The sequence below is a fragment of the Sturnus vulgaris genome, chromosome 8 (assembly GCF_052056855.1).
Source record: "Sturnus vulgaris isolate bStuVul1 chromosome 8, bStuVul1.hap1, whole genome shotgun sequence".
NCBI classification, from domain to species: Eukaryota; Metazoa; Chordata; class Aves; order Passeriformes; family Sturnidae; genus Sturnus; species Sturnus vulgaris.
The window spans coordinates 3,841,537-3,860,326 of NC_142250.1; the positions used below are offsets into that span (position 1 = coordinate 3,841,537).

Below are 18,790 nucleotides of genomic sequence, written 5' to 3' on the forward strand. Positions count from 1 at the left end.
TTCACTACTGACCAGCCCTCAGCACACAGAGCAGGGCACTGGTTTGCACATCTCAGGGCATGGAGCACCTCTCCCACCAGGAAAAGCTGAGGGAATTGGGGTCCTTCAGTCTGGAGAAGAGAAGCTTTGGGCTGACCTCACTGTGACCCTTCCAGTACCTGAAGGGGCCAACAAGAAACATGGAGAAGGAACCTGGAATAACAAGGACAAGGCAGAATGGCTTCCTACTGCCAGAGGGCAGGGTTAGAGGGGATATTGGGAAGAAATCTTTCCCTGAGAGGGTAGGCAGGCCCTGGCACAGGGTGCCCAGAGAAGCCCCTGGATCCCTGGAAGTGTCCAAGGCCGGGCTGGATAGGGCTTGGGGTAACCTTGGATAATGGAAGGTTGGCAGGAAGGCTGAACTACCCTCTAAGGTCCCTTCCAACCCAAACCCTTCTGTGATTCTGTGCTCTCCAAACATCCATCCCCAGCAATGAAGCAAAGAATGCAGATTTTCCCCATTTCTTAAAAACAAACACCACAGATATCCTGAGGGTCATGTCAAAAATGGTCTCATGGTGCTGCTTTTTTGGGGATGGAGAGCATCAAATATTTAACAAGAGGTGCCTTGAACATACTCTAACTTTAAAGCATCACTACATTTAGGAATCCTAAAATCTACCACTACAGGAATTACATTTTGACAGCACTTTAAGTCAAAAGACTAATGTTTGCTAATATCACTGTACTCAAGACTGATGCTACCTTCTCTTTACAAAACATTCTGGAATATTTTCCCAAAAACGTGGAAAGTTTTGTTAAACAGGCCCAACAGCCTAAAGTGTTCAAACTCTGAGGTAAACATTTGCTTTGACAGCATAAAACCTAAGAATGTTTTTATTACTGATTTTAAATCAGATCAAAGGGAACATATAAGGGAACAGTTTTAAAGCTCTTTGAGTCAATACTTTCAAGTAAAATTGATAAAGATGAAAAATTGTTTAATTTCCCAGAAAATGCATTTCATGGTCTAGAACAACCTGTTACTGCAGACTTGCAATAGCATCAGTAAGGAATCTTTCTGATTGAAACCGAATGTGGAATTGGAATAAACTGGAGATAAACAAAAATTTTTCATACACAAACCTGTGAGCATTTGGTGACAAAACCTAGATCGCATATTTCTATAAACTTTTAGTTTCACCTCACAACAGTCAGAAGCTAAGAGTAGCCAAAGCGCTTTTAATTTAGTAAATCTCTATTCTGCACACATGAAAATAGCCACTTCCTGCCATTTAAAAAAAAGTTGATAATTATGTCTCCTTATCACTCGAGCTGCTTCTAAATTACACAAAAGCCCTTTCCCTGCAGCACTTGCACAATGACCTTCCCAAGCAGTCTTGTACACTGGCCGTGGTTTTGGCTCAGATGTCCTCGGTGCTTATCACACCCACTCCTTAAGGGAGCTCCAAAGTTCTCCTTCCTGGGATCTGGGCTTTAGGACTGAGTAAATCCCAGCCTCAGAGCAGGCCAGCAGTGCTTGCCAGGGCTGCCAGGCAGGAGGAAAGCACAGAGGTGAGGAGAGCACATCCTTCCCTGCCCAGAGCTTCCTCGTGCCATAATGGATGTGTCCTATGGAAAAACCCCAGGACACTTGGCCAGGACAAGCAAGGCCGGGACCAGAACCAAGGGAACAATTTCACCCTAACTGTCAAAAGCACAGCAAAGCCAGTTCTTGTCCAACAGGACAGTTTTTGCCCTCCAGCCACCGTCTGACTGCCTGGAGACACAGCCCTTAGATCCCGAGACCCTAAAACCAGTCCCATCTGAAGCAGAACTCAGAGTTCTCCATTTTCAAAGGTCTGAATTCCAAGCAGAACACTTTCATAAGAAACTAAGAATATTCCAAGGGGTGCAATCAGCAACCACTCACTTTTACTCCAAAAGAATAAGGACAGGGAAGTAATTCAAGTATTTACCACCACCATCACCATTTTAAAATGGATGTGAGATAAGCTCCTCTGGTCCCTATGTCAGAGCTTGCCAGGGCATCCCAGACACTGTCAGGTGTTGCTCCTGGTTCTCCTCTCAAGGTAGCACAAGCAGAACTATAAAGAACAAATATTTTGGAAACAATATTTCCACGTTCCCTTTAGGAACACACCCTACTGTGAGAGTGGAGCTGCAGCCTCAGAGCAGGCCTAGGGCACCAGGTTTAGCAGAGGCTGGCACCAGAGCATGTCCAACAGACAGACACCAGAACTGAGCTCTGCCATCAGACATGGGATGTCTGCCCTGCTCAGAGGGTCATTCTGAGGCTTCCTCACACAGAGTAATAGGTTTTCACTTCCTGTTCAGTTATAGCAATACCACAGAAACACAGCATGGAAGGGACTTAGAGCCCATCCAGTGCCACCCCCTGCCATGTCAGGGACACCTTCCACTACTCCAGGTGGCTCCAAGCCCTATCCAACCCGGCCTGGGACACTTCCAGGGATCCAGGTGTAACAACAGTTGCACAGGCCCTTGTAAAGAGTCTCTATCTTTTTTGTCAACTCCTTCAGGTACTGGAAGGCCACGATTAGGTCACCCGAAGGCTTCTCTTCTCCAGGCTGAACAACCTCAGTTCTCTCATCCTTTTACCATATGAGAACTCTTAGGAGTCATCCTTGAAAATAAAAGCATATGGTACTCAAAGAATGCTCCCAAGTGGATCATCTCCAGCACTTGAATAGCTGATCTCTATCCACTGAGCTTCCTTCCAAGGCTAATCCTACCACAAAACCCTCCAAGGCAGAAGCAGGAATAAATAAAGACCTTCTCTATCTGTAGGAAAGTAAGCTGCCAGTCTTTGTCACCACAGTAGTGTCAGTATCCATCATAAGGAAAAAGTGGGATAAACCAATCACTACAAACAGTGGAAGCAGCAGCTTCTTTAGAGGACTTTTGGGGGGGTTATGTCTTCCCCAGCTCTGACAACAGACCAGTACAGTTCTTTATCCCATTTCAGAAAACAGTTTCTCTCTTCTGGTTCAAAAGGAAAATAAAAATCACTCCTGTTCTACAGTGGTGGAGACCGACAGACACAACCATGCAGCCCACACTCCCTAATCTTTACCACTCCCTTCTTCTAAGTTTCCCCCCTACAATGAGTTTCAGAAGCCAAAAGAGCAGCTTGAAGAGGAAATAAAATACCCCATGAGAGGGTCTGGTCAGAGACAGCCTGGGCTCTGCCATGTCTTGCTGCCCAGCACAGGAACAGCCTGTGCAGCAACTCTGAGCCTCACCTACAACAACTCTCACTTGATGGTGCAAAGGCCTCCCTGGAGCTGCTTCTCCTGGCAGACACTTGGGAAAAGCTGGCTCCAGAAGTACTCAGGGCTGTGCTCTTGACCAATTAGTCATACTTCCTCTTGCAATTAGACTCACACTTCCTGCCAGCACAGCCTGAGCCCTCGCAGCAGCACTGCCATGAGCATTAATGGCAGCAGTGATTGTAGCTGGGCTGTTCTCAGCAGCTACAGGTGCAGAGGGGGCACCTTGTCCTCGCTTAAAACCAAGAAAATCTGGTCCCTATTAAAGCCAGTTCTCCTTTACCATATCCAAGTTGGCCCAAAAAGAAAGAAATGAAGGCATTTGCTTGTTCCTTTGTGCAAACAGCTCTTTTGATGCCTCGTTGACTCTGAATTGAGGAAGTCAGTTATACAAAGGTGTGGTGAAATATCAAATCAGAGAGCAGCACTTGACATATAACGCTGAAATATGGGCCACAAGGGAAGAAAAGGCCCCAGAAACCTGCACTGGAATACCTGTTTATAAACACTACTGAAGGGTTATGTGAATCACATGCTGCCCACTGGCCACATCAAGATAACCACGCTCAAGTGGAGCTGGGAAGGGAAAAAAGTCAACTCTTGCAGTAGAGACACTGAAACCAAAACAAGTTGCTGGTTACAGACAGTATTTACAGGCAAGTAAACAAGGCTCTCACTACTCCTGTTTACTGAGTTCTCCCTCCCATCCAAAATGCCCACGGTATCCCTGGGGTACTGATAAACACCCAACTGACCTTGCAGAAATACAACCTTCTTTTCACAAAAGGGAAACTGAGGCACAGCATTTCACTGTGTATTTGTTCAGTTCTGTCATTTTCATGCTGCTTTATCCAGCTCTGGAGATTACTCCTGCTGATAAGGGTTATCTAATGCTCATTCCTAGTCTCTCTCATGCACGTTTACCAAAAGCCACAAAGTTTTGATGAGAAACCTTGACCTTGTCTCCACTCCAGCATTACATCACAACTAACTCAGCAGTACATGGAATAACAGCTCCACCTTGTCAGCAGAGCAAACTGAGGAGTTTCTTGCCCCTTCCAATGAATTAACAGCCAAATTCTAAAATTCCTTATCTGACACTTCTGCTCTCAACAGCCTTCAGACACCAAGCTACTCTTATTAGAGACTGGGAAATTAATACTTTGTGTAAATACTACAGTAACAGGGAGAGCTCTGTGCTCGAGGAGGTTGAAACTGGGTTGCAGGGATGATCCCCTTGGGATGTTCAACCAACACACTCAGGGAAATAATGGAGGACGAGCAGGGAAACTTGATAAAATTACCTTAAAAGTCACATCTTATCTTTGGAGAAGATTTCATATAAGGACGTTAAATTCTCATTAATGAGGCCTAACCCTGCCAGAAAGGTCCTTAACTATCCTTTACTGACAAGGGGCCTTCCACTTGGGATAGTCCCCTATGTATCTCCAAACCCCACGACAGCAGTCAAGGGAACCTGAGGAAATGAACAACTCATGCATTCAGGCAAAATCAGCTGGAACAATCCTCTCAATTCGGGCTGAAAATGCTGAATGAGAAAGTTCACTGCCACTCTGATGCACCACGCAGCAGAACAGTGCTGAAAAAGTAATTTAAAATCAACTGTCCAGGTCTCCTTGAACAGGACATGTTAAACCAGGCTGGTTTACTGTTGTGACTAAAGGCTACTGCTGCTTAGGAAAGCTTTTCCATTTCCAACTGCACTGATCCAAACCTACTGGAGCTAAATCAGACATCACAACTTAATGGGTTTGAACATCAAACGGATCTCAAGGAGGAAAAGCAGCAAGTTTCAGGGAGAGGGACAGAAGAACAGCAACAGCTCACCTTCTTGTCTCTGGTCCTTACTTCCCCATAGAAATCTAGGGCTTCTTGGGCCCTTAAAAACTTGCCTCGATGCAACAAATATGCACAAATCATTACACCAGTTCGTCCCTTTCCAGCTTTACAGTGGATTGCTGCCACATGATTGTCATCTTCACTTAGCCACTGGTCAAGATCTTCACAAAAAGGTTTGATGAGCTCCAACTGTGGTGGGTTATGGTCTTCGAAAGGGTACTGTGCAACTGCAGGGAGAATGAGGAGTTCATCAGAAACACAAAAGGCAAAGCAAACCCAGGTCACCTCTGTGACAAGCATAGAAGAATTAAGTTATTCAATAAGCCCCCCCATCTTACATGTTGATATGTATTTTTAATTCCAGTATTATTCAGGGTTATCATAAGCAGTGCAGACATTTCTCCATTAATCCATAAGCAGGCATCCTGCTCCACAGAGCAAGTATTTCATACCTCTATTGAACTGAGCTGCACAGGCTCTGTAACACGAATTTTCTAGAATTTAAGACGTGCTGGCACACAGAGTAACCTTGTGAAAAGCCATTACTCCAGCAATAATTAAACTACCTGCTGAGAGAGAACAAGGCCAGACCTCAGTCACTGAGCAGACAACAGGAACTTTGCTGAAAAATTACTGAACACAGTCGGGTCTACACTGGGAACAAAGTCTGAGAATCTGCTCAAAGGCCTTGTGAAACAAAAACCTGCCAGTTCCATACTTCAAAAACGGTATTTGGGAAAGAAATCTCAGGTAGGGCACTGGCAATACTTAAGGGATTTAGAGTCAAAGCACTGAGCAATGCTGGCCTTTCTGATGGGTGTATTCCCACACACTTTTCCATCTAGGGATGAAAAGACTTTCAAGCAATGCAGGAAATGCAAGAAAACTCAAGAGACCAAAATATAAGCACTAAGCAGAGAGAAGCATCCAAACCTCTCCCACCTCAGATTGAAGGAGGGTCAGTATCACCTTGCTGAGAAGAACTACACCCAGTGTTCTGGTTTCAGCAGAACAGCACTTGATGAAGCGCACCCCAATTGCACACCAACAGCCTTGGGATCTTATAAACACAATTCTGCTTCACTTCAAAATTCTCAGCTAGAAACACCATTTCCTTTTCTGGGCTAAAAATGAATACATTTCATTTTTTGGCAAGTGTCTGCATTGGTTTTGTAAGCATCACTCTGTAGTCACACACGCAAGACTCCTTTTGATGAATCCCCAAGGACTCCAAGAGCACAAGTGAGGAATGAAGTTATGGAACTGCTGAAGGACTGCAGGACAATCCATGGCCTTTTGGAGGGATCAACAAGTTTATTTGTTCACAGTACAGACTGCCCTCTTCATCTCCCAGAACAAATGAGGAAGCTGATAAACTGAATAATCTTTGCTAAAGAGGTAACACATGTTCATAAACATGAACACACAAACTCTTCCAACATGGAAGGTTCAAAGGCTCCCCAAATGATCCTAGAAGTCTTATGTGAACTTAAACATGGAATTTATTTAGAAATCCCTTTGAAAAGAAGCTGCAAAAATGATACAAATTTGTTTGTACAGCTTTGAGTCTACCACAACTACAGCCAGCAAGGTTTCCATGAAAGGGGGAGTAAAGAAGTCCTGAAAGAACAGCCTGAAAACTCCCAAACAGTCACGGGATGCTGAAGATGCTCCTCTCCAAGATTTGGAATCAAAGGCAAACCTTATGGTACTTTCTTCAAAGCTGGAATGAGAAGATGAAATGGGTGCCCTGGGATGGTGTGGAGGGATTAAGAGGAAGCAAACATTAAGCTGCACAGTCTTGAGCAGGGCCTTGAGAACGTGCAGTTCCTCCGTGGATTTTGATTCCTTGCAATGGAACAAACACAGCCTGGAGAATAATCCTGCTTGCTCTCTCCCAGCCTCTACACATTGCAAGAAGAATCCCATAGCACATAGAAGAGCTTAAGAAATAAAAAAAGGAGTCTGTGGCAAAGCAGAAGACAATCCCAGCACGGAAGGATTTCAGAAACTGAAAAAACCATGGACACAAAGCTACTTCCCAAAGAAGATGAAGAGCTTTTTCAGTGTTTGGGGTTTAATGTCATGCAAGATCATCCCAGGTGAATAATGAACTATTCTGGTGTTTCACGCTCAGTACAAATGACAAGTTCCCTTTGCAGTCACTTCACTTCAGGAGATTTTCAAGTAGAACTTTTGTTCCTCTGCTAAGGGAAGTCCTGAGTCACCAATTTGGTTATCTGAGGTTAACTAATTCGGGGATGAAAATGAAAAAAATGCAGCATGTCTTGTGCAGAGGAGCTGTGAAAGGTGCTGTCACAAACAGCATTTGGGGTTGGGATTGACAGCGAAGGGAGCTGAGCACCCCCGTACCAAAAAGCAGAAATTCAAGCAAACATATGTTCTGGCCATATTAGAACATGTCCTCTTCTCTTCTTACCCAAAGCACTGCTCAAGCAGATCCTAAAATACTTTTTTCTCGCTGGTGAGTATGGAGTGGGGTTTCAGGGCACTGTCATTCAACATCGTAAGAGCAAATCAGAAGCGCTGACGACTTCAACAAGACAATTTCAGTCCTTCTATATTCAGACATTAAAGCAGCCAATTACATTTTGGTCACGTTCTAAACCCTCTTCATAACTAGATGGATGGTTTAAAATAATAATAATGAAAAACAGAAGTTGAGCCATTGCTATGATGCAGAATAAGCCCAAAATCTGTTAATCTCCTACGATTCCGTAGGCACAAGGACTCCTCATCTACCCTCATCTGAAGCATTGGAACTACAACTTCTGAGCAAGAAATGCTCCTCTGCTCAAAGAACAAAGGTGAATCTGCATTTATTTCTTTATTAGCTGGGGAGGTAATGCTGACACCACAGCTACATCAGTGTCCACTCACAAGGACCTGGTCAAAAGGCACCCCGAAAGATTCCCCACTGCTTTTGGCAGCTCTGCAGAGTGTCTAAGACCCAACTCATCTCTAAGAGACTATCACATGGGAATTAATCTTTTTTTTTAGCATCTGAAGGTTCTGCCAGATCTTCCAAAAGCTGCTTTATACGCATAGTGATAGTGACTTAAGTGTTCTTCATTTTCATCCTTCCTAAAAACCAGACTCCTCCAAGCCTAACATGTAAATTGTACAAGGAGTTTGTACTTCACTGAATTGAAACTTCTGTGTAACCCACTCTGCAGAATTTTTTTGCAACTGTAGACTTTTTATTAGATCTTGATCTTTAACTGTCAGGAGCACACTTCTTTGAAAGCAACAAGAACACAGCAAGTTTTTCCAATGACTCAAAGCAATCTGACATCATTCCTTGTGCCCAAATCTCCTCCATGACTATTCATCAGCTCCTCCTTTAGGCCTTCATTCACTGAGGTTTAAAGAGAACACACATTAGGAAGTAAAAACGTACCTCTGCAGTTAAATTTGGCGGTGTCATAATGTCTTTCAGCACATCTGAAAAAGAAAAATAGACAAGAGTTCAAGACAAGTCTCTGAGGCACTCCCAGCATCTGTCACACCCTGGAAAATCATGCATGCCCGTCACCTTTATGATTTAAAACTAGAGGTTACACGCAGAAAAAACTGTTTTGCAGTAGACTGCTCACTAAAATGTGAATTATTTTACTGAAAGGCAAATACTTACCCTCTGGTAATTTTAGTCCATGGCTATGTTTTAGTCAGTGTGACTCAATTCATGTAAGTCCTATTACCTTCTAACCCTGGGCATGAGCAGCTCCAGCACTAGAGCAGCTTGCTGCTGCCAAACACATGGAGAGCAGACAGCTGTGACCTTCATCCAGGGGATGCTGAACTCAGAACACAGGTCAGGGAGCCTCAGCAGCAGCGTGGGTGCTCAGAGAGATGGGGATCACAAGGAGCACCACAAGCCCCACTGAATATTATCACAGAGATCACTTGTATCCATCAGATTGTGACACTGCTCTGCCACTTGGCACCGATTCCTGAATTGGAATGAACCCTGAAGGCCAGTCAGCCACTTTCCCCCTCTGACCTGGGAAATGGCAAATTTCTGAGGGCTCTGGAGCTGCTTCAGTCTCTCCCCACTGGAAGAGACCCTCTCCAGCTAAACAGGAGCACAGCAAACCACACTGGGTTTGCCTTGCCCAGGGATAAACACCAGTGACGAGACAGAAGCCACCCCTCAGCTGGGCTCTAAACCAGCCAAACCAGCACACTGAGGAACAACCAGATGAGATCTTGGGGAAAGGGGAAGCAAGGCAAGAGTGAATACCCTCCAGAATTTCCCTTGGAGCTGCTCCCTGCAGGGAAGATGATGTGAGTGGAAGTGCAGTTCAGAAAGGAAAATTGAGAAGAATCCTGCCTCAAATCCTGCCAAGACCAGCTTGGATGGGGACCTGAGCAACCTGATCTAGGTGAATGGCATCTCTGCTCACAGCAGGGGGTTGGAACAAGATGATGTTTAAGGTCCTTCCAACCTAAAACATTCTAGGATTCTATGAAAGAGGACACCAGGTTGAAACACAACCACTGGAGTCATTTCAGTAGACAAATCACACCTAGATCTTCAGTTCTGATTACAGCCTGTACTCTTCACAGGATTCCCATTCCCACACCAGTTTCAGGACTGCAATGAACTCATCTCTCCTTACCAGGTATGTTATGACTGCAGCCTCTGGAGCCATAGGGAGCTTAGCTGACACTTTCAGACACGCAAACTTTTGGGCTGCTCCTTGTGTGACTGTAACTGGAGCCTCTCAGTGCTGCCCTGAGCTCTGCCCACGACACAGCCACAGCCAGGGACACAGCCAGGTCTGCTGGGGCTGCACATGCTCTCAGTGCTTCCCTTTCCCTGAATTCCAGAGCATTCTCAGCTCTACCCTCTGCTAGGGAAAAGCCTGGCAGCTTTCACAGCTCCAATCACTTTGCTGACACTTTCTCTGGGTCAGAAGTGACCAGGTAAAGCTGGCAGAGGGGACTCACAAATATTATCTGCACTCGAGCCTTTGAGAAACAGGCTGGATGCAGAATAGACATCCAAGGGAGATGGAGCAGCCAGCAGCCCAGGAATTTTGGAAGCTGCTAGGAAGCAAAGCAGTTAACACAATCCAGGAAAGTTTCCTGCTTCCTTCTAAAGAAACACCCAGCTCAAACAAGGAATAAGAAATCAAAGTTTTCAAAACACTTTAAAAATCCACAAATGGGTGGAAAACCCATCAAATTTGGAACTTTGAGAGACTATCATAGAGTAGGATATATATCATAGAGGGATAAAAAAAGAGTTTTGTTGATACCAAGGATAGAAACTGAGCACAGCAGACAGTCACGTCCCTCTCTCTGCCCTCTTCTGGGAGCTGAGCACAACCAATGTAGAGCTCCTGGCTCAGCTGCACTAAATTTGTGTGTATTTGCAGCAGAAATCCCACCATCACACACTCTGGGGACACCAGTGGGCCTTCATGCTTCAAGTGCATTTGGGGTGGGGTTTTTAAACACCATTATAACTTGAACAGCATCAGATCTCCAGACAAAACCTATTTTTTGGCATTTTTGGGGTTAAGAAGGGGGTTGCTGCTCTTAGGATCCTCCTTAGGATTAAAGGGAGTTTAAAGCAGCCCAGAAGTGAAGTGCTGCCAGCCAGGCACCCTCCTGATTAGTCACGGTCCCACTGCTGACAGAACTAGGGGCTTCCTCTGCCAGAGCCCAGCCCCAGGGACACAGCAAGCACAGAAAATCCCCATTTTCATCACAGCTTCTTCCTTTAACCACCTGCTTGCAGGACAGCTCAAGGAAACCCAATGGAGAAGATGGAGATGATTACAACAGGCAGGTGACAGTCTGTCAGCATGGGAAGTTAAGAGATCCAAGTGGAAGAACAGACTTAAATTAAGGAGAATACTGGAGAAATAGAAAAGGGTTAAATTAAAGGCAAACAGGAGAGAAGCAACACAAGAAGGAAAATTAAACTGCTCAAATTGCTGGGAAGTTAAAAGCCAAGATGTGAGGGTGGGGCATAACTGGAAAAATCTCCAAATCCTTTTAGATAAAACTGCTCGATACATACATTATTATCAACTTCATGGAACAGCTACCTTAAGGGAACTCAAATCCCATGACAGATTTTGAAATAATTCTGACTATAATCACTTAACTCCTCTGAACTCCCACCTCCTCCTTTGAAACATAGACAATAGATCATTATGCACAAAAGATCAGCTAAATCTGAAGAAATGGAGTTCTCTGGAATACCTGATGGATTCAGTTCCTTCCCATCTCCTGACCAAACATTGCCACAATTCACCTGATGGCATTTTATGTGTATAAATTTTGTGTGTGCAAGCATTAAGATGTCTCCAGACATTTTTATCCCACAAAATTGTTCATGTGAGGATGAATAAAGTAATTCTAGGAAAATTCATTTGCGATTGTTTTGCAATTAACAACAACAATATCAATTTTTATATAAAGAACCCGAAGACAAAAACCTTTGGCACACCTGGACAAGTTTTTTCCACGGCTGAAAACACACAGAGCAGCAACAGGAATGTCAAATGCATTTGTCTCATCACTGCTCTTCTCACTTACAAACTTTAAAGCTGTTCCTGTGCAGGGCTGGGGGACTGGGTTGTATATTTTTTTTTTTACAGTAAAATGAGGCAGCTGGCAGACAGCAAAGCTGACACTTAGCAAGGAGCTCCTCAAGGAAGTGACACTTGAAAAAATGCTCATCAGTCTTCCCCAAATCCTCCTTTCTGACAAATTTACTCCAGCAGCCTCTGGTGGTTACCTGGCACCTCTGGAGCCACGCTGGAACAAGGAGCTCAGCAAACCCAGAGCCTGTCAGGAACACCAAAGCCACCCTTCCCAGGTGACGGCTGCACTGGCCCCAGGCAGCAGCAGGAGATTGAGTTTAGCTGTCCTTGCTCTGCTTTGCTCCTCAAAACTAGCAGGAGCTGCCAGGAGGCTTTGGGGGAGGCTGATGAACCAAGGTAGTTTGATTTTAAATGTTCCAGATCTCCAGAGCTGAGCTCCAGAAGATTCCAAAGGAAGAGAGACAGGAATTAGCTCCTCTACCTGCACCTCCATGACAAGGAGCCCTCAGCTCTTCTGGGAAGCCCTGGCTTTTCCACCCAGAAATTTTATCCATCTATTAAAAGGACACTCTGGAAAGCTCCTAAGCTGGAAAATATAATTTTGCTACTGAACTCTATGAAAGGTGACCAATGTCTCTCCTTTTTATGTATCTTTTTCTGCTAAAAAAAAAATTCAATGACAACTGTAAGGTTCCTTAGCTTCTACTGTGACTTCTCTCCAATATCAGGGAACAGCTGATTGATGCACAATCCTTTAGCTAACCTAGAGGCAGATTTAAATCTTTATTTTTAAATATTTGTTTTAATGACTGACAGATTACAATGTCATGCATTGCCTGGATTTCAATACCACAGTATTTTTTTATCAATTGTAGGTATTTAAAAACATATTCGTTAGAAAAATAATAAAGCTCTAACAGTTCAGAGAATCAATCTTCAACTTAGATTTTTAGGAAAAAAATGAGGGGTAGGAAAACTGCGACTCTTCGACATCACCAAATCATTTATACAAATGAAATTAGCCTAAGCTAACAAATAAATTAGATGAAGCAACAGCAACAAAAAACAAAAAACAAAAAAAAAAAAACCAAAACCAGAAAACTCCTGTAACAGTTACAGCTTTCTGCAGAACCAAATTTGCAGATGAAAACATGACACTTGGAGAAGTCAGAAACCACCACCGATTGCTCCAACAGCTTTTTCGAGGTAATAAACAGGGACAGACAAGAGGGAGGAAGCAAACAGAGCCTGGGTACCAATGCAGTTTGATATGTAAAAATTTAGAGAAAAAAAACCAGGAAAATATTCATTTGGCAACTGGACATTAATACACGAACAGAAAGCCTGCTGTGAATTACTTTTCACTTTTTAATCACATGGCCCAAGCTCCAGATGGGCTGGATGCCAAGTCATTTAAAAGCGTTCAAGTAACACGAACACACACCAGCATTTCATTTAACCTCACTCAGCTCCACTAAATGAAGTACCAGTGCTCTCAATCAGGCTTAATTGTTTTAAGAAATGTGCAAAACATCTCCAGCTCTGCTTCAGGACAGCAACAAGCCACTTGCACTCCTCAGCTATTTTTAGAAGTAATTATTTTGGAGAATGCATCTTTAAGAGCATACTTACAGATTGTATATCTTGTAATGGTTTTTATGCTTTGAATCCAAAAACCTTCAAAAGAAAAAAAAAAGTATGCATTAATATATACTGAATAATATTGACCTTAATTTGCAGCATGTGCAGTTCTGCATTCCCAGTACCAGACCCGCAGTGCCCCCAAAAAAATCAAGGAGCAGGCGTGTTGGAAACCTCATCCAAACAATCCAACAGGATGGACAAGACAACTAAGGGAACCAAGATCTGACCTGAAACTGAAATATTTACTGTACATAGACTGATTTCCTGATTCCTAAAACACTTGCAGATCCCTGTAAGATGCTGAGGAAGGCTTGGTTATTTTTGAACAGAAAGCATTGATTGCACCAGTTATCTGCTAACACTTCCTATTTAATCACCTATGCAAAATATTTTGCCACAAGGAAGGAAAGCAGTTAAAGTAACTCTTGTGTTCCAGTTCCAGCCAGAATCATTCACTTTAATCTCAGTTTTTTAATTATTTGCCACTGAAGTCTGTCCCCAGTGATATTCTGGGTTTTGGAAGGAAGACCACTACACTTTTTTCACACCCATTTCATTTCCATGCTCACTTTGCAACACAAACTTCCCATACAAGCCTCGGCGAGCCAAACTGCAAGCATGATTCATCAGGATTGCTGTGATTATATATGATGTGTCACCTGGCAATGTGCAAGAAAAAATAACATGCAAATGTTTACACTTAACATCATCAACAGTGTGTATCTGCACATCAGCCAGAAGGAATTTAATTAGCCATGACAGAACATGCTGTTCAAATTGAAAAGAAACACTAGCTGCTAAAATCCTGGAAAGCTCAAGCAAAAACAAGCTCTGGTTATCAGTCATAATATTCCAAAAGAACCTAGAACAGCTCTGTGGTTAAAGGTCTGCACTAAAATGGGAACAGATGTGAATGATCCTTGTGCAGCACCGAGTGTGAAACTGCGAGTGCATCAGGAAAAAAAATTCCACGACTCCCACTGGTGCCCCTGTTGGCAGCCTTGGAGAGCCTCAGGAAGATGGTGGACACGGGGATTTGTTTCAGGAGATGTTCCTGTTTATTAGCACACACCGGAGAGCAAGGAGAGCTGGCTCTGCTTTTCCAGGAATATCCACGAAGTGGAGTATAATATCCAGGCAAGGATTTTTTTAAAGAACAAAATTCCATCCAAAACCTCTCCAAGTGTCAGTCACAGGAGACAGCCAGCAGTGCAGCTTGTACTTCTCATCCAGCATTAACCTGGAATTTGTCAGGGTACCAGCTACTCAGAAAAAGCCCACTGCTGGATCCTGGCTCAATACCAATTGCTCAGGAGCTCAAGCACCTTGGATTTCTGCATAAAAAGCACTTGGAAAAAAACTCCCCAATAAAAAGATGACTGGAGCAGATGAGAACTGCAACATGCAGAATGCTGCATGATCACATTTTATTCTTCTTTAAAAAGAGAAGGCAACAAATGTATTAATACTTGAGCATCCAGTTCCCTGCAGCCACTTAATCTACCTCTCTGCTTATCTTAATTTGGTTAATGATGCTTTTAGGTGATCACTGCTCCTTTTGATCAGTGTTTATGGACAGCTTAATAATTACATAGGCATTCACATACTAAAATCTAGTTTATACTTACCTACCTAGTCAACCACTAAAACACATTTTCCTTCATCCACAACCTACTGAAATCAATGCTGTGAATGGAAGAGGGCCTTCAAAGACTCCTGCCTACCAATATTTATTTCCATGTTAGATCAGATATTGGGAAGAAATTCTTGGCTGTGAGGGTGGGCAGGCCCTGGCACAGTGTGCCCACAGAAGCTGTGGCTGCCCCTTGAACCCTGGAAGTGTCCAGGGCCAGGCTGGACTTTGGGGCTTGGAGAACCCTGGGATAGTGAAAGGGGCTCCTGCCTATGGCAGGGGTGGAAGGAGACGATCTTTAAATACCTTCCAACCTAAACTATTCTGTGATTTACCCCAAGTCCAGCCTCTGCCCCTATCCCACAATTTTGAAAGGTGGAGCTCATCAGGGACTGGATATCCCATCAGCTCTGACTGCTAGGAAAGAAAGCTGGCTGGAGATGTGGAGTTTGTGGCTTGGGAGGGACCTTAAAGCCCATACAGTTCCACCCCTGCCATGGGCAGGGACACCTTCCACTATCCCAGGCTGCTCCAAGCCCCTCCAACCTGGCCTGGGACACTTCCAGTGATCCAGGCACAGCCCCAGCTTCTCTAAGCAATATCCTCTTGTGTGAATTGAAGAACACAACTTCCCCCTCTGTTAACAATTCCAGCAGACACAGATACACACGCTCTCTCCATGAGTGTTTCTTGCATGGACCCTCACTGATCTGCCCAGCTCTGGAGAAGTGATGCCTTCTCACCAGGCAGCAGAGAATGCAGGCACTGCACTTCCTCCAGCCAGGTCAGCTCCAGGCCCCGGCACTTTCAGTGCTATTTGTGGATGGTGATTTTCGTCACAACAGGGGAACATGCAAAACCAACCCCCTGGAGCCCCAGCTGAGTGCAGCTGTGCAGGGAGCCACTGCCCCCAGACCACTGACTGTCAGGTGAGGCTGATGAGTCCTCCCAGGGTGGGAACTGAGGAGCTCAGCTCACTTCTGTACCAGCCTGGATGTAATCCCCACAGAAATTCCAGCAGCCCTACTCTGCCTGCCAACAACTGTAGAATCATGGAATTCCAGAATAGTTTGGGTGGGAAAAGACCTTAAAGCCCATCCAGTGCCATGGCTACATCCTCATCAGCAATTCAGTGGCCTCCTCTGGACTTGCTCAAAGAGTTCCACATCCTTCTTATGTTGGAGGCATCAGAATTCCAGGTGGGGTCTCACCTGAGCACAGGGGCAGAATCCCCCCTTCCCTGCTGCCCATGCTGGGGGCTCAGCCCAGGGCACAGGGGGAGTTCTGGGTCCCAGTTCTCACCCACAGCACCCCCAGGTCCTTCTCTAGAGCTGCTCCTGCTGCTCACCCACAGCCTGGATTGATCCCAGGGCTTGCCCTGACCCAGGGGCAGACCTTGCACTTGACTTTGCTGGACTCCACAAGGTTGGTGCAGGCTCAGCTCTCCAGCCTGTCCAGGTGCCTCTGGATCCATCCCTTCCCTTCTCTCCAGGGTGTGACTGACACACAGCTCCGTGTCACCACTGCTGTGCTGAGGGTGCCCCAATCCCACTGCCAGCGTCACCCCCAGAGCTGCTGAGCAGTACCAGCCCCTCTGAGACCCTGCTTGTCACTGGTCACCAGAGGGACCATGAGCTGCTGCCCACGGTGCCTCCCCTGCAGCCATCCAGCCAGTCCTGTATCCACTGAGTGTTCCACCCACCAAATCCATGTGTGTCCAGCTCAGACACAAGGATGCCGTGTGGGAATGCCCTGCACAATTCTGAGACACTCCCCGTGGCACCTCACAGCTGGCAGGAGCACTTCCTTGCCCAGACACACCCCCTGCCTTCCCTGAAAACCTTCCTGTGATCCCCCACCCCCAGAGGCCTCACTGAGCTCGGGACTTCAAATGATCTCTAAAGCACCATGGCTTCCCAAAAATCACAACTTTTAATCCTAAAACCACAAACTTTTGGCAGCTTCTACCAACTGTTCAGTTTTTAATGCAACCACTCACACTCTCCAGGTAGGGTTTTAATTAAATTAATTACAACACTCCCCACGTTCCTCAAGTGTAGACAGCAGTTCAGAGTAATGACTTTATCTGAAATTAAAAATGACAACCTATAGGGTTTTTTTTACCAGCAGTGACAGATTTTAAGTCATCTTTCTCCTTGTCCATAATTATTCAACACAACTGAATATAAAAGCCTTTCTTTAAAGTCACCTATATTTACGACTTGAAATCAAAATTTACTTGTCAAGCACTTCATTTATCAATTGAAGAAAGGATAAGGGCAAACTTATCCTGAAATACCATCAGCTACCTGAGGAAACTCTTGACACTGAAGAGAGGCATGGGCTGATGTCTTTCTATAAGTAAATAACCTTTTTTTACTCCAACACAACTTACTGCATTCAATTTTTCCCACTAAAAAAAGCAGATTATATGCATTTGAGATCAACCCAGAACAGCAGCCTGACCGTTTTTTACTGTTTCCAATATTTTTCAGGAAAACTATTAAGGCAACATCTACAAGATGTAAAAAAACCTCAGCATTTGTTCAAGTCAGAACACACAGCCTTTCCTCAGCAGGACATAAATGAGTGTAGGAAAAATTATTCAAAGTTTCATAAGTTAAGGAAAAGAAAAATAAAGGCTTACCTTACTACATCATCAATGTTGTTCCGGTACACTCCTTCAAGCCTCTCCGCAGGAAAGCCCATAGCAATTATGTTTGGATAAATATCTGAATATGCAAGTTATGGAAATATTTATAAAACATATGAAATGTCTACAAAAGCATTAAATGGATATTAATCACATGTGTAGCTGTACCCAAATCAGAGCAACAACTCAAACTGCATGCAATAGATGGAAATGTGCAGATCTGAAAAGGATTATATATTTTGCTTATCAAAAAAACCCTAACAATTACCAACTTTTGAACAAATATTCTCATTTTTTATTCTGAACTACCTGCAATTCACTACCTGCCAAAAGCAACCTAGGATAAAAGAATTTATGAAAAGTACCTCTTAACCAAACAAATCAATGCTAAGGAAAAAGGGCAAATAAGAAAATTTTAAGTTTACATTTAGAGTTGATGTAGTAAAGCACTCACAACTGCTAGAAAACTACTGGTATTTATTTCCCCTGTGGTGAAATGATAGATGGATTTTTTTTTTAAACACAGTTCCAGAAAAGAAAGTCCTCCCAAGTTTAAAGCATTATTAGAAATGATAATGTAGAGAAAAAGCTCAGCTGAAAAGCAAACCAGAAATGAAAGCAGCAGCTCAAAACAGCCCATACCCTGCCACATTAACATACTCCTCCTCAAACTAATTTTAGAAGGAGCAAGAACAAAGCATGATATGTTTGAAGTTGGCTCTGCTTTAAAAAAGGGGGGCTGGAGGAGGTGATTTCCAGAGGGCCCTCTCAACCTAAATTACCCCACCCTTTTAAGATTCACTTTTATTTTCATGGTCAAAATATACCAAAGATCCAAATAATAATCACATCAGAATGGGAGACACTGCATCAGCTTCCAAAATATTAAAATTCCAGTTACTTGTGCACAAAGAAAAGCCTCAAGTAGGACACAAACTACTTTACTCCACCCTTGCAAAATTCCCACAAGTCCTCAGAGCAGAGCAGACCAAGTTCTGCATTGACACCATTAACTGAAAGGCTTCAGAAAAACATTAGCAACTGAATACACGGAAATAATGTTTTGTACTCGTGAAAAAAAAAATAAATTAGCATTTACTGTGTTGTAATCCAAGTATTAATA

The 18,790-nt window shown here is 44.0% G+C and overlaps 1 protein-coding gene across 1 annotated transcript in view; it reads right to left on the reverse strand.

Annotated features, from left to right (window-relative positions):
* The window catches only part of PTEN (phosphatase and tensin homolog), a 48,262-nt gene that overhangs the window by 14,571 nt on the left and 14,901 nt on the right, over positions 1–18,790 (reverse strand). Inside the window, exons 2-5 of the mRNA XM_014882258.2 lie at positions 17,662–17,746; positions 13,370–13,414; positions 8,575–8,618; positions 5,142–5,380 (exon numbers count right to left, since the gene is read on the reverse strand). Coding sequence (XP_014737744.1) covers positions 5,142–5,380; positions 8,575–8,618; positions 13,370–13,414; positions 17,662–17,746 — 413 coding nt within the window. The remainder of the gene's footprint in view (positions 1–5,141; positions 5,381–8,574; positions 8,619–13,369; positions 13,415–17,661; positions 17,747–18,790) is intronic.